Source organism: Bufo gargarizans, chromosome 10 (assembly GCF_014858855.1).
Source record: "Bufo gargarizans isolate SCDJY-AF-19 chromosome 10, ASM1485885v1, whole genome shotgun sequence".
Taxonomy (NCBI): Eukaryota; Metazoa; Chordata; class Amphibia; order Anura; family Bufonidae; genus Bufo; species Bufo gargarizans.
This window is the reverse complement of record NC_058089.1, coordinates 89,356,904-89,372,718: the sequence shown is the minus strand read 5'-3', so window position 1 is coordinate 89,372,718 and position 15,815 is coordinate 89,356,904. Positions and strand designations below refer to the sequence as shown.

Sequence of the window (15,815 nt, the reverse complement as noted above, 5' to 3'; positions counted from 1 at the left end):
GGAATGTCTCTGAAAAAAATCAGGGATAGTCCGGACAAATTCGAGACAGTTGGCAACTATGGTCATGTGGATTTAGAAACTCGCAGCATGTCAAATGTTTGTGTAGATTTTTAGCAACAAAATCCACAAGTCACACATGTGAAATTGGTGCGGAAATGTAGAGAAATCCACACAAGAATTTTTCTGCACCTGTGGTCAGGTACCCTAAGGCCAGACACAGAGCAAGCTCAATGCCATAAACGTGCAGCATGTGTCAGTGTGAGGTCCGGTTCTGACCTCCGCTCCTCTGACAGGAGCGGAACCCCACGGAAGCACTTCCGTGGTGTTTCTGTCCGTGCCTCTGCACCGCAAAATAGAACTTGTTCTATATTTTTGCAGTGCGGACGGATCACGGACCTATTCAAGTTGAATAGGTCTCTATCCGTCTCGGCCACCGCATGGATGTTGTCCGAGCATTGGGGACCGCAAATTGCAGACCCTAATGCACAGAACGGACCCACAATGGCCGTGTTAAAGAGGCCTTATACTGATTTATAATGCTGTGCGACACTGAGAGACCTGGAATCTACCGAATTACACTGACAGCGTTATGTGTATGTGTACAGCGGTAGGACGTGGGGCGCGCTCTATAACCTGACACTGTACGCAGTCAGGTCACAGTGCAGCGGGGGCCCGGAGAAGGCCAGGGAGCGGTGAGTGTAGGAGAGACCTCCGGATTCCCCCCCCCCCCCACCCAATTTTTTTTTTTAATGGATCCGTCACCATTGACTTACATTGATTTTTCTGCCGGATCCAGTTTGTTCTGTTTTACAGACCGGACACAAAAAACGCAGTTTGCAGCAGTTTTGTGTCCGGTCAAAAAACGCATCCTGATCAGTTTTGCCCTCATTGATAATAAATGGGGCAAAACTAAACCATTTTGGCCCAGTTTTGAGATTTCAAAACCGGACTGCCCCAACGCAAGTGTGAAACAGCCCCCTAGGTAACTGCACAAGATGCAGATTCCGTGTTTTTTTTCTGTGCGATTGCAGTACCAGCAAAGTGAATGATATCAGACAAATCTCATGTACATTTCGCTTGATTCTTTTTCCGTGAGAAAATTGACCTGTCGTTGCAATGCGAAGGGTGAGATCTGCGGCAAATCCGTATGAAAAACCACAAACAACAAAAACCACAACTAACACATTCGGATTTTGGTGCAGAAACGCACAGAAATTCGTGTGAAAATGCGTACGGAATTTCTGACTTCAAATCTGCACCTGTGTGCATAAAATCCAGACCAAAACTGCATTAAAAAACGCACATAAATCCGCACTACTTATCACAGTTTTTGTGCAGTTGGTACGGATTTTAAGTTTATGTTAGCCCTATTTAAGGGAAAACCACTCTACGTAATGTGCCGAATCGCACAAACAATTGACATGCTGTGGATTTGAAAGTTCACACGGCTGGTCAATTTCCGCACATATAAAAGAAGCAAAGTGTACATGAGATTTGTCCAATCTCATTCGCTTTTCTGGTGCTGTATTAAGCCTCATTCACACCTCCGTGTCTTTTCTTAAGGCCTCGTTCACATTTCAGTGTCAGTGTCTCATCCGTGAAAAAAAGCGTACGTGTTTCATCCTTGAAGATGTCCATGAGGGATCCGTGGTTGATCCGTGTGTCCGTTTTTTACAATCTATGTGTCATCCGTAATTCACAGAAGTTGCTCAGCTGAAAAGTTATTTCCAAAGAATCTCAGTGAAAAACGGACGCAACATGGACACAAAAAAGATGCCATCCGTGTTGTGTGATTTTCACAGACCCATAGAATTCAATGGGCGTGCTTAGTCCGCATCACGGATCAAAGTAGTGCATGTCTCCGTGATTTTTTTACTGACCCACTGTCAGTAAAAAAAATACTAAAATATTTAAATCAATGGGTAGGTGTGCTGTTCGCAGAAAACATGGACAGCGCACGTCAGTGAAAAACAGAAATGTGACCAAGGCCTAAATTCATGAAAAGGTGATCAGTGATGCCTCCATGAAGATGTCCGTGATGGATCCGTGTCGGTTCCGTGTGTCCGTTTTTTGCTGTCTGTGTTTTACTGACACTGCACAGCTGAAAAATAATGTTCAAAGCATCTCTTCTTAATGATCCGTGAAACACGTATGGTATCCATGTTCCACCCGTGGTTTTCACGGACCCATAGACTATAACGGGTGTGATGGATCCGCAAATACGGACAAAATAGAGCATGTATCTGTGCTAAAAACACAGACCATGGTAAAAAACTGATGTGCGAATACACACATTACAATGAATAGGGGCGTGTGCTGTCTGTGGAGAACACTGACATGTGAATGAGGCTTTAGGCCTCCTGTACACGAACGTGTGCGCCCCGTGGTCGTGAAAATTGCGGGCCGTAATGCACAAACACCGTCCGTGGGACAGCCGCAGCGGATTGCGGACCCATTCACTTTAATGGGTCCGCGATCCGGCCCTTCCGCAAAAAGATAGGACATGTTCTATATTTTTGCTGAACGGAAGTACAGGACGAAACCCCACGGAAGCACTCCGTAGTGCTCCTGTAGGGTTCCGTTCCGTGCTTCCGTTCCGCACCATTCCGCAGCTCTGGATTTGCGGACCCATTAAAGTTAATGGGTCCGCATCCGTGATGCGGAATGCACACAGAACGGTGCCGTGTATTGCGGGTCCGCAATACGGCAATGGGAAGCACACGTTCGTGTGCAGGAGGCCATACACTGCATTTTTTCCGCACAAATATCCGCGGGGAAAACATCATATTTATTATCTTTAGACTTGATGGGGTCCACACAAGCTTGGACTGGGCCTCTAGATAACCAGAAGATCCTCCTTGTAGGCTGGAGCTCTGACACACTAATGGGTGCAGTAACACGGACATGTTCCTGCTTGCAGTTTTGGAAGCTGGAATCAGGAGTGGTTCAGAAAAAGTTAGAAAGTATAAAGGACACATACAACTTCTGCTACAGAAACCTAACCGCGCCTTCACACGCTGCGGATTTTGTTGCAGGATTCTCAGTTCCGTTCACCAGAATGAGGATTGCAGATATCTACGTTCTTGCCTCCCCAAATGGAAGCGGAGCTGAAAATCCTGCAACAAAATCCTCAGCGCGTAACGACACGCTACTGGTTCCCAGAAGGTAAGCACGTTTGGAGATGATCACTTGGAGCTATTCGCTTGCCACGTAGGTCTATTTCTTACGGGAAGATTCCCAAACAACCTATTAGATCTTATAGATGATATGTCGTGTGTGCGCAGTGATAACAACCAGTATTAGGGCTTGTTCACACGAATGTATTTTGCATTCCGTATATGGGCCGTTTACAATGCAATTAAGGCCTCTTCCACGCGGCTATTGTGGTTCCATTCCATGCATTGGGGACCACAATTTATGGTCCCCAATGCATGGGCAACATCCGTGCGGAGGCCGGGATGGATCCAGACCCATTCAACTCGAATTAGTCCGTGAGCTGTCCGTTCCGCAAAAACATAGAACAAGTTCTATTTTTTGGCGGAACGAAGCACGGATCGGAACCCCACGGAAGCACTCCATAGTGCTTCCGTGGGGTTCCGTTCCAAGCTTCCGTTCCGCACCGCATCTCCAGATTTGCAAACCCATTCAAATGGCCCGCAATACAGCCACGGGACCACAACGGCCGTGTGCAAGAGGCCTAAAAGTGGATGTCACTTATTCAGTATTGTAGACAGAGAGAGTCGGGATCATATCTGCTGATAGGGCCAAATGAATCCCAGTTTGACAATGGGGGAACATGCAGCATTTGGCATTATTAACTTGACCAGTATCGCTAACAACTGTACCTGAGGAGTTTTTTTTACCTACATTTGTCAATCAGATCAAAATCTGTAATTATGGAAAAAGCTAATCAATACCAATAAATAAATATTTTGAGTAAGTACCTAATATGAATCTGATGCGCTGAATTAAAAAGCCAGTAATTTGGGGTCAGATCTGTACCTGAACATCGGATGCACAGAACTGAAAGCCAGTAATTTGGGTTCAGATCTGTACCTGAACATCTGATGCACAGAACTGAAAGCCAGTAATTTGGGGTCAGATCTGTACCTGAACATCGGATGCACAGAACTGAAAGCCAGTAATTTGGGTTCAGATCTGTACCTGAACATCTGGACACCATAGTTCCCACTTGTGCCTGCTAACTTGTCACATCCAGCACATTTTATTTTTCTGACATGGGTGTCTAGGATGTTTCTATGATCTGATGTACTATGGATATATTTGGGCTGGTCTGATTACCTCTCTACCTAGGATAGCAGTGCTCAGACATGTGCTGACTTACACAATGTGCACCTTAAGGTATAACCATATGTTTCTGAAAGCAGTTTTGAAAGCCAAAACCAGGAGTAAATTAAAAAAAGAGAGGAGACGTCGTATCTGTCCCGGATACTTTCTCTCCTTTTATGATCCACTCCTGATTTTGACTTCCAAAACTGCATGCAGAAACCTGACCGTGTGGCCGTGCCCTTATAGTCCCTAATATTAGCAAATCACAGGCACGCCCATAGCAGATACAGACAAGTGATTAAATAATGCAATCATACAAACTAGGACAAATAAAGCACTACACACGGTATGAGACAGCCCACAATGTACTTACAGAGATAATGGTCTTGCGATGCAGAGAGTGGCACAGCTGAGGATTTCTTAGTAACAGTGCGAGCCTTCTCCTGGTATCACTTTCCTCCTCCCCCTCCTTCTACTTCCTCTAAGCCCTCGCTCTCCCCTCCCCTTAACCTGCTCTTTACCTCCTAAGCCTAACCATAAATCCTTATGTCTGTCTCTATGTACTGGAAGATGTAATTTACAGATCTGCATTATTTTTTATTTTTTTTATTGCTGTTGCCTGTATATTACCATGCAGGCTTTTCAATTTAATCTTAAATTGATTTTTGTTTGGAAACCTAAATTAGCATTTTTTTTATTTTTCCCACTGACAGCGCCACTTTTTTTTTACAGGCTGTGCATGGTATTGCAGCTCTTCTTTATTCACATGAATGGGGATGAGTTGCAATAACAGGCACAATAAGTAGACAGAGTGGTGCATTTACTGAAAAATGTGTAATCCTGGGACAATTGGCGGATGACACTCACCTTTGCAGCTATATGTTACCATGGTATTTTATGGGAAATAGTGTTGATCCTTGGATCCTCCAGAGGGAAAGTTTCTAAGGGGTCCACCCTCCATCTGTACAGAATAAGTACATGTCCACTCCTAATTGTATCATAGATTTTCTTGGTATCTTTACACCCAGGGCATATAATTAATAAGGTCTAATAGGTGACTTGTAAATGAACCCATAAGGCATCATACACACAGCCATGTGCACGTTTTGGTCTATAAAAAAAACGGATCTGCAAAATACAGACACCTTCTGTGTGCATTCCGCAGGTTTCTCACTCCCATCAATAGAAAATGATCTTTTCATCCGCAATGTGGACCAGAATAGGACATGTTCTATCATTTGCAGATCCGTAAAAAAAATATATAGATGTGTGCGTGGTCCCATAGAAATGAATGGTTCCGCGTCCTGTCCGCAAAAAATGCAGATAGAACACATGGATGAAAAATATGGTCGTGTCCATGAGGACTAACAAATAGACCGGTGACCAATTATCGGTTCAAAGGATGGGGTTACTGTATCTTCTGTGATCAGAGGATCCTAATGGATATGCTGCCTATTAATACACTCAAATACATCCTCATATTAGAGTGCATCTGTTAACCCTTGATGACCAGACATTTTATTGTGAATTAGCGAACGTGGTGGTTTAACGGTTGTAACTTTTTTATTTGTTGCTGTGACAAAATAATGTTTGCTACATTTTTTATGTGACACATTTTTAGTAATATGTTTTTTTTGTAATTTTATATATTTTTTGCTTTATTTGGGGAAAACTGTACAAAAGAATTAAAACTATAGGTCTCAATTCTTTAAATATGCAACCCGACACCAAAATAAATGATTAAAATGGGTTCCTTATTTTGTGATGGTCGTTTTGATATAAATGATGTACAGCTTTGTGTAAACAGGGGGATAATGTTGCCAATTTTGTTTGGCATGGACAGTTCATATATATATATAGATAGATAGATAGATAGATAGATAGATAGATAGATAGATAGAGAGAGAGAAATTAACACACCGCGGCACTTCCATAAGGTGAAAAATGTGAGATCCTTTATTCACCCAAGCAGCGACGTTTCGGTCCGCTTGCTGGGACCATTTTCAAGCAATACATCAAACACAATTGTGGGTATTTATATGGTCATGTCACATTAACATACATAAGTGATACTTAAACAAAAAGTAAAAATTAAGGTGCAAATCAATTCATATAAGTGCATCCGGACATCATATCAGAGAGACAACGCAACCAAATACATGAATACATATACCTCTAATATATGGAGCCATCGGTACAATAAATATATCATTATTACAATCAAGTGATAATCTACAGTGTATAATTGTCACCTGTGTAAACAGAATCATAGGAGGGCCGGGCATGGAATCAGGACAAGCTCAAAGTGCAGGTGGATACAAAATTTCATGATGAGTCTCGTGGATACGGCGTCCCGAAACTGAACTTGCGCATGTCCATGACGTCACTGGGGGAGCGGTCACGTGTTCACAATAGTGCATCACATGATCCTCACGTCATATGTATGCGTTTTTTTCTTTATCAATTATAACCAATTTTGGATGTATTCGGCTGTCCAAGGGTTAATATAGGGGTTGTTAGGGCAACAGCGGCCGCTGTCCCCCTACCCCTTGTTTGCACATTCCGGAAGATGGTGCATCGTATGATAGCACATCTTCTGGCTGTGCACCCTGGGCAGATTATCCTGTATTATGTTACGTTTCATATATTGCCTTGTATATTCGCTGAAGCGCTCCATTCATCTATGTTGTCTATGACGTGAGGATCATGTGATGCACTATTGTGAACACGTGACCGCTCCCCCAGTGACGTCATGGACATGCGCAAGTTCAGTTCCGGGACGCCGTATCCACGAGACTCATCATGAAATTTTGTATCCACCTGCACTTTGAGCTTGTCTGATTCCATGCCCGGCCCTCCTATGATTCTGTTTACACAGGTGACAATTATACACTGTAGATTATCACTTGATTGTAATAATGATATATTTATTGTACCGATGGCTCCATATATTAGAGGTATATGTATTCATGTATTTGGTTGCGTTGTCTCTCTGATATGATGTCTGGATGCACTTATATGAATTGATTTGCACCTTAATTTTTACTTTTTGTTTAAGTATCACTTATGTATGTTAATGTGACATGACCATATAAATACCCACAATTGTGTTTGATGTATTGCTTGAAAATGGTCCCAGCAAGCAGACCGAAACGTTGCTGCTTGGGTGAATAAAGGATCTCACATTTTTCACCTTATGGAAGTGCCGCGGTGTGTTAATTTCTCTGGCTATTGGACACTGTGGTTGAGTGTCGATACCGCTGGCACCCTACATCTGCTACAAGGAGTGCTGCCCTGAACTTTCATCTATATATATATATATATATTGTATTTTATTATATTTTTTTATTAATTTTCATTAAAAGACCCTGTGGTGGATTTGCATACAGGTGGAGCTGTTCAGGGTGTGCTAAGACTCAGCAGCTCTCCTATGCCAGAGACAGACGGCAATCGTGTGACTGCCAAGTCACTCATTGAGCGCTCATTGAGGAAAGGGATGACAGATGAATGTTATGCACTGATTTGTGATTTGTGCTTTCATGACTTTAAACTTTGTAAGTACAATAAAACTTTTTATTATTGAGATCTTTTCTTTGTTTCTCTTTGAGAACAAAGTGATAAAAGAACTGTGTGGAGTACAGCATTTAAAACAGCCGGGCCAAGTGCTGAACTTTACTGATGGTGAAATCAGTGAAAGAAATCTTCAGGACCCCTTAGTGGTTGTGGCAATTCTTGTCTCCTTTGAATCCATATTTCTTCTGAAGGAGCAACGCGAGTCCAGTATTTTGTTTAATTCACTTACTGAAGTTGACCTACTGCGTATGGACATTTTGCAGCACTCATTTTTTAGAGACTAATTGAGAGACTTTGCATTGTTGTTAAACTCCCCAAGAGGAGCTGCAGCTGTACCGACCTTTTGAGTAAGAAGAGTAGGGGGAGAGAGGAAAAGGGGATTCTCTGGATTCTTCGGGCTATACCGATGATATGCTCCCAAGAGCCTCCCATATGGGAAGAGTGTGGAGGGTTAGATCTCCATGTGCAACCTTGTCCAGTAAGATATCTCTCTACATGATCATTGTCAATGTTTGAGGAGATTTTCAGTTCTTTGAAAGCTCCAGCAAAATTGGTATGTAGTACCCCAGACCAACATTTTCAAAAGGAGGTTCTGTACTAAGTTGTTTGGCAGGAAGATTCGCCATTTTTTGTAACTGAAACATACCACGAGGTTTTCGGCAAGTGATATATCTTAAAATTAACCAACTCTTTTTGCTCCCATTTTTCAGAACCCAGCTGCACGTAGCTCTCCCTCAGTGAACAGTTTGTTCATGGTAGTGTTGCACAAATAAAGATGCAATATGATTGTTTGGAAGTATTATCGGATTACGTTCAATACTGTTGGGTTTTTCATTTGACCTACTCCCCAACTCTTAACAATCTACTAGCATCTATGGATGGTCTATTTACATAGACAGAAAATCTTCTAGTCTCATTGTAAATGTAGCCCAGCACTACTTTGCTGTCTCATCAAGTTTCACATCTATTTCTTCTGTAACTAGTTCTGCTAGTTCCACTGCTAGAACGGCGTCACGAAGCTTCAGTCTTAGTGTGGTAGTTTCAGGATTTGATGTCAGCTTTGTCTTACCCATTACAAAGCCACTATGGTCTTTGATGTCTATTGTTTGAAGGTAAGTGACTGCAGCAATTGCTTTTACTGAAGCATCATAAAATGCACACAGCTTCCTAGACTGAACCTCTGCATCTTACCTTGGATGGTCACAGGTGCTGCAAAGCCAAGCGGATAATATTGACTGTTTATGGTAGATTAGACAGCGTGTCGTGTGCTCTTGGTCAACCGAAAAGTTAAAGGTGCCCTTCTTGAGGTCCCAATTGAGCTCTAGGCTGCTCTGGATGATTAACAAGTCTGTTGGCAAATGTAGATTCTTCAAATCGCTGGCATGATCTTCACTGAGAAAGGCCCTAATAACAACTTTGCTGTTTGAAGCAATCTTTTGCAAGGTTCAAACAGGCAAGCATGCTCGGAGTCCTTTTGAGCAGGCTGACTGCAGCCACTGGTGAAGGAAGAGACTTTAGGACATTGTTTATATAAAAGTCTCTTTCAACAAACTGTCTAATGCCTTGCCCATACTCTATTCTATGATGTTCCTGGCAGGGTCATTGTCTTTGAACCAGAAGAATCTTGCAAAGTTCCTGTGATCTTCTTCGACTAGGAGACAATGGAACATTTGACATATATGAGCAACAATGGTGATGGATTCTTTCTGAAATCTAATGAGGACACAAAGAAGTGTGTTATTAAGGTCTGGTCCTGTCAAAAGAACATCATTAAGGAAACTTCATACTGTGAGCTGGAGTTGAACACTACACAGATTTGTCCAGGCTTCTTAGGATGACAAGACAACAAAAATAAGAAGGTACTGTATGGTACTGGATGATGGAGTATCTGAGTTTTGAGGGGAAGCAGTGCAGCCCAGCTATTATTTTAAACCTTTAAAAATCAGAGTTTCATTATCTTTAAGGAAGCTTCAGTAGAGTGTGCTATTTTCTGGTCTTTCTTTTTCTTCTGGAAGCCGGTGCACTCCAAGTGATCTGCGTCTTGTGTTTGTGGTTTCTATAGGGTCAGGATGTACAATGCTAGTAACAGAAATCTGTTAGGGCAAGGCTAGAAAATGGATAGACGCCCATTCTCCAATGTATTTATGTAAAGTAAATTTACAGTGGTTGGTCTATGGCTATTTGCCCGGCAGTTATAACTTATAATAACCCACCTTAGGTCAAGCTTCTGAGCGTATGGAGAATTGTGAGGGCCATTTATCTGTTTTCTCACCTTGTGGACACTTTTTTTCAAGCAGAAGCACTATCTGAGCATTTGGGTCAAGTGCAGTAATGAGGTACTCTATGGTTTTAAGATAAGTTGTTGTGTGAAGGACCTGGTGGGCTATTGTGGTTTTAAATTTTTTTGCGTTGCCTTAATAAGGGTGGGTTTACACTAGCGTTAGGGATTCCGTTATAACGGAAAATAACGGAATGCCCAGACAGAATGCAAAACGGAAGCTTTTAAAAGGCATTCTGATTGCTCTCCGTCCTAATAGAAGTCTATGGGAAAGCCTAACGGATCCGTCTGGGTCCCGTTATGCAAGACGGAAAACAAAGTCCTGTCGACAGTCCTGTCCTGTTTTCCGTCTTGAATAACGGGACCCAGACGGATCCGTTAGGCTTTTGCATAGACTTCTATTAGGATGTAGTGCAAACGGAATGCCTTTTAAAGGCTTCCCCGTTTTACATTACTTCCTAATACAAGTCTATGGGCAAAAGAACGGATCTGTCCTTCCTTCTTATGGATTTGATTATTTTCCGTTATAACCATGTTATAACAGAAAGCCATAACGGAATCCCTAACGCTAGTGTAAACCCACCCTAACCACCATCTACTGGTACCTTCTTTTACAGGCCTTCTCGAATCAACACCCACCATTGTTCTTCTTGCTGTGGGAAGCCAAGCTCTGCTTTGCCGACAGCAAAGCAAAGAATCTCCACCTTCACAGGTCTTACATCAGTCTACCATTTCTATCCCATTGGCATTGTGTCCTGTTTTATCTTCATATCCGCATACCAAAGGTTAATTCCATGAGTTGGAGGTATGGAGATATGCAAGGTACGTTGTTCCACATCTGCTTGTCTTGTAGAATTGTGTCATCTTTCCAACACATTTCCCTGTCAGTCTATATACATTCGCTCTTGACCGAGGCTCTTTGGCTGAAACGTTGCATCTGGAATAAATTGCACAAAAAAGACGTGCTGTCTCCATACTTATTTTTGATATACATGATCTGCTAATGTCAGGACACATCTCACCGCCCTAAGGCATGATGGGACAGCAGACACATGACAAACCAGGAAGTAGGATTCAAGCATGGGAGATAAGAGAAAACTGCAAGTGAGGTAAATCTGAAAAAACTATACAAGGAGGAATGGTGGCTGAAGTAACTGAGGAAAATAAACTTTAGGCCTCATGCACACGACCGTTGTTTTATTCCGTGTCCGTTGTTCCGTTTTTCGTGATTTTGTGCGAACCTATTGACTTTCAATGGGTCCGTTGAAAACTCGGCTAATGCACCGTTTGTCATCCGCGTCTGTGATCCGCGGTTCCAGTCCATCAAAAAAATATTATTTTAGCGGAAAACGGTTCGCGGACCCATTCAAGTCAATGGGACCGCTAAAAAACACGGAGGCACACTAGATTGTCATCCACGTCCGTTTTTTTCCTATCATTTGCATGGCAAGCCTGTCTTAGATTTTTTTTTTTACTTTCCTTTATGTCTGGTGATCCTCCAAAAATAAAGGAAGACACACGGAAACAAAAACGGAAACGGATCACAGAACAACGGAGCCCCATTTTGCGGAACGGAACACAACGGTCGTGTGCATGAGGCCTTAGAGTGAAAAGCAGTTTATAGAAAGAAAAATTTGGTCTACGTAAGGACAGAATATAACATTAATAAAAAAAAAATGTTTTTCTTTAACTTATGAAAATATAAGCCATGAAATATCATTGTTGTGTGGTTTATTTTTATACTGCTCCTTTTGCTTGGTTGTCCTGTAAATGGTAATTGCTTTATAAAGGAATTTCAGTTGACTTTTGTACAGGTTTGACACGTTTAGGAAAATATAGCAATTGCCAATGATTACAAACAGCATATTTCACAGCTAAAACAGTAACAAATGATATCAGTGTAAAGGGTTGTCCAGGATTAGAAATAAGTCTTCTGAGCACCACTCTTGTCCATGGGCTACGACTGGCCTAAATGAGGTTGAACTGCAATATCAAACACAGCCTAAAGACAAGGGTGGTGCAGAAGACCCCTTTTCCTAATCGTGATCATCATATCACACTGTCTCCATCTGTTGACAACATAGTGTTTTTTATGTCATTTACAGGAATCTTCACAAGTCTGTAGGCAACCTGTGCCTCTGTCCATGAGTATGCGGGTTTATCATCAGTATGTGAACACAACAATCATCATTCATGTAATTAAGATGAATTAATTTAGCATCAAGATGATTAACTGCTGGGGAAACTAAGAATAATTCTCACAGACGTTAGCCAAGCAGGGCTTGATGCGTCTCCACCGCCATTTTCTTGTTTCTTATAGGCTCTTCTGGGGCACACAACACATTAAATTATCAGAGGGCGTAAAAGAGGTGCTCTTGCACATACTGTCAAGATACCAGTGCCAGACTGGTCATTCAGCACAATTCTGTAACCAACAATATAAACCATATACAAGTAGGCTGGAATACATACAAATGACATTATATGGTTAACACAACATTGGATAATTCAGCAACCAAGCCAATCAGTTTTTATATTTCCAATTTTAACAATCTTCAAGATCTTATCTTCCATCTCATGGTAGTACTGGTCTTTGAAAAAGTAACTGTAGCCTAAAATATAAAAAATGAAAATGTAAGAGGTGAAATATTTAGTAAACCATACATACTGTGTCATTATGTTCTATCTATTATTTCTTAAAGGGTTTGATCAGCATTAGAAAAAAATATATATTTTTTGTTTTAATCAGCGCCACTCTTGCCCAAAAAAGGTGTCTGGTATAGCAGCGTCATCACATTCACTTGTGGATGAATGTGGATGAGCTGCAATACCAAACACAGATAGGAATTGTCTAGGAACACACAAAAAAAACAGAGCAATGGTGGGAAATGCCATAAAATAATAAAAGAAGGTACCCTTTAGATCCCCTTCTGTTCTAAAGCTGCCAATCCAGTGCCCCCTGCTGGTATTTGCTTAATGTGCTGCAAGACTGATGTAACATCGACAGGCAAAGCTGGCCAATCACCGGCCACTGCTGGTGTCCATTACTCAACGGAAAATGTGCTACTACTTTCTTCCATCCAATCTACTACTTCTCCATAAGTGACCAATGATGGAGACTACTACCTAAACTATAGTCTTGCCTCCTTTAATTCCTATTTGCAGTACTTCCACAATAATCTTGGTCCTCTGGACCTTCACCAGATGGCCCCACTTCCCCCACTTTACAGTGCTTACACAAAGGAGTGCTTACTTCTGCTTCTCTTTCGACTCCCTGACCCATTCCCTCTTCCCCAAATCTTGATATAAGTCTCTTGTGGAACTCAAGCAGTTTTCTGGTCTGACTAAGGCTCCATTCAGACGTCCGTATGAATGATCCGGATCCGTTCCGCAATTTTGCGGAACGGGTGCGGACCCATTTATTTTCAATGGGGATGGAAAAGATGCGGACAGCATACAGTGCTGTCCGCATCCGCACTTCCGTTCCATGGCCCGAACTTCTGGTCCGTGGCTCCGCCAAAAAATAGAACGTGTCATATTCTTGTCTGCAATAGCGGACAAGAATAGGCATTTTGTATTATAGTGCCGGCCATGTGCGGATCCGCAAAACACTTACAGACGTCTCAATGGACCCTAATACGAGAAATTCTGGTTTGTTACTCCATCTGAAAACAACAGACAACCTTCTTTAATTCAAGTGATTTTGGATGGCTGAAATGCCAGATTTAGACCACTTTTCGCCATCCATCGTATCGTTGTGTGACAGATGCCCAACCAATGGCAAATATCTGTGCAAAAGTTGATCTGTTGTGTTGGCTTTTTTTTTTCCGGTCATTGTCAGGTACGGTAGGTAAAAATGTATTCATGCTGAAGGACAGATCTGCATCCCATCCATGGAAGCCCAGGCTAATCCACAGATCGATCTATGATTTGTCATTTTGACTTCCAAGACAACAACCTTCACAGATAAACCAAGAACAGCCGATTGATCGGAAAACTTTCACGTATGACCAGCTGAGTTATCTTACCATTTCCACCGAGGTCAAATACAGCATCTAGATTGTCGTGTACACCATTCCATGAGTCTGCAATTAATTTAGGGAAACCAGTGTCCATTTTCTGCTTCACTTCATTATATCTGTAGAGAACGAGAAATATTAAATAAAAATGATGCAAATAGCAGAAATGTTTCCTCACAAGTACAACCAACATGATCCAGTGATCAGAATGCAACCATTCCCATAATACTTAGTCATACAGAGATTTCAAGAGTAAGTAACATCCAAAGAAAACTTCTAATGTTTCATAGTGACATATCAAAAGTTTTGACTGGTGGGGTGTGGAACCTGAGACCCTCACCCATCGCTGAAACAAAGGGGAGAAGCTAAGCACTGTGCCCCTTTGGCTGTGCTCTCATCTCCTCATCTCGGACTCGAATATTTTTTTTTTAGTCTGTAAACTCTTCTGCTAACATCTCCGAGGAGAGCCAAGGGTAAGGAAGCACAGTGCTCAGTAGGGTGCTTCTTCCTCTTCATTTGAGCGAACGTGGGGGGTCTCAGGATCCGGGCCCGTACCAGTCAAAGTTTCTTTAACTGTACTATGGATTCAGAAAAAATCCTGAAAATCTTGACTTATTGATACAAAAAGTATAATGGAAAATTGTATAACTTTATCATATACAAAATATAACATTTTTCTGAAAGAATAGTCTTTTAACCCGACTCATCCGGACCATTTGTTGACTAGAAACGTCCAGATGGTCCACACTTATAGGGGTATTCTGGTTGTTGCAAGTCATCCCCTATCCATAGGATAGCGGATAACTATTAGATCGATCCTAATGCTAGGACCCGCACCGATCACAACAATTGGAACCCTGTGCCCTCCAAAATGAATGGAGATGCAGATTGAGCATGGATCTCTATGGGAGTTCTGGAAATAGCCGAGCGCTGTACTCTGTGGGCTCCAGACCTGCAGTAGAGATGGAGGGGCAGTGTGCATGCTCGACCTGCCACTTAGTTTGTTTCATGGGGGCTCCGTGGGGCATGGAAGCCCCGTTCTTGTGAGCAGTGGGGGGGGGGGGGGGGGGGGGGGGGGGGGGGTCCCAGCCGTAGAACACCCACCAATATTATAGTTATCCCCTATCCTGTGGATCAGGGATAATAACTTGTAACCAGAATACCCCTTTAACTTTAGGCACACCCTTGCAGAGTCAGCAGCTGCATGCTAATCACACAACGGAAGGGACCCCGCTGTCAGCGACTTCAGGGCTCCACATAGGGAAATCGGGTTAATAGGTCAGCCCCAGTTACAGGAGAAATCAGTAAATAAATAAATGTATTGATAAATGCCTCCCAAAGATTTAGAATGACTATGGGGGGGGGGGCACAAAGTGTAAAATAAAAATATATAAAAAATAGACAAAATAAATATTATAATAATAATAATAAATAATTAAAACCGCCACTACATGCCACACTGCAAACTACATATCTCCCTATATCAAAAGGACCATTATGGAAAGGGGAGATAATTCTAAAAACTATTTACATTGTACTTTGTTATATTAAAGAAAAAATAATTTTAAAAAAGTGAAGAAAAACTATTTTTTCTTTGTTTTATTTTACATTCTACAGGGTATAAAAAAAATAACATAATAGTGACATAAAAATAA

The 15,815-nt window shown here is 41.9% G+C and overlaps 2 protein-coding genes and 1 long non-coding RNA gene across 4 annotated transcripts in view; 1 reads left to right on the top strand and 2 right to left on the bottom strand.

Moving 5' to 3' along the window:
* Positions 1-4,749, bottom strand: part of LPCAT2 (lysophosphatidylcholine acyltransferase 2) — a 67,297-nt gene extending 62,548 nt beyond the window's left edge. Inside the window, exon 1 of the mRNA XM_044270010.1 lies at positions 4,664-4,749. The gene's annotated coding sequence lies outside the window, so the exon portion shown is untranslated. The remainder of the gene's footprint in view (positions 1-4,663) is intronic.
* Positions 4,750-8,872: 4,123 nt separating this feature from the next.
* On the top strand, positions 8,873-11,378 carry LOC122920481. 2 transcript variants are annotated; one of them, XR_006386919.1, is made up of 3 exons: positions 8,873-8,975; positions 9,461-9,722; positions 10,759-11,378. It is a non-coding gene; the product is annotated as an uncharacterized LOC122920481 (long non-coding RNA). The 2 variants fall into 2 exon arrangements; XR_006386920.1 differs by having other exon boundaries at positions 8,877-8,975; positions 9,070-9,722.
* A 477-nt stretch (positions 11,379-11,855) lies between these two features.
* Positions 11,856-15,815, bottom strand: part of MMP2 (matrix metallopeptidase 2) — a 45,568-nt gene continuing 41,608 nt past the window's right edge. Inside the window, exons 12-13 of the mRNA XM_044270023.1 lie at positions 14,170-14,279; positions 11,856-12,753 (exon numbers count right to left, since the gene is read on the bottom strand). Of these exons, the coding sequence (XP_044125958.1) occupies positions 12,650-12,753; positions 14,170-14,279 (214 nt within the window). The 3' untranslated portion in view covers positions 11,856-12,649. The remainder of the gene's footprint in view (positions 12,754-14,169; positions 14,280-15,815) is intronic.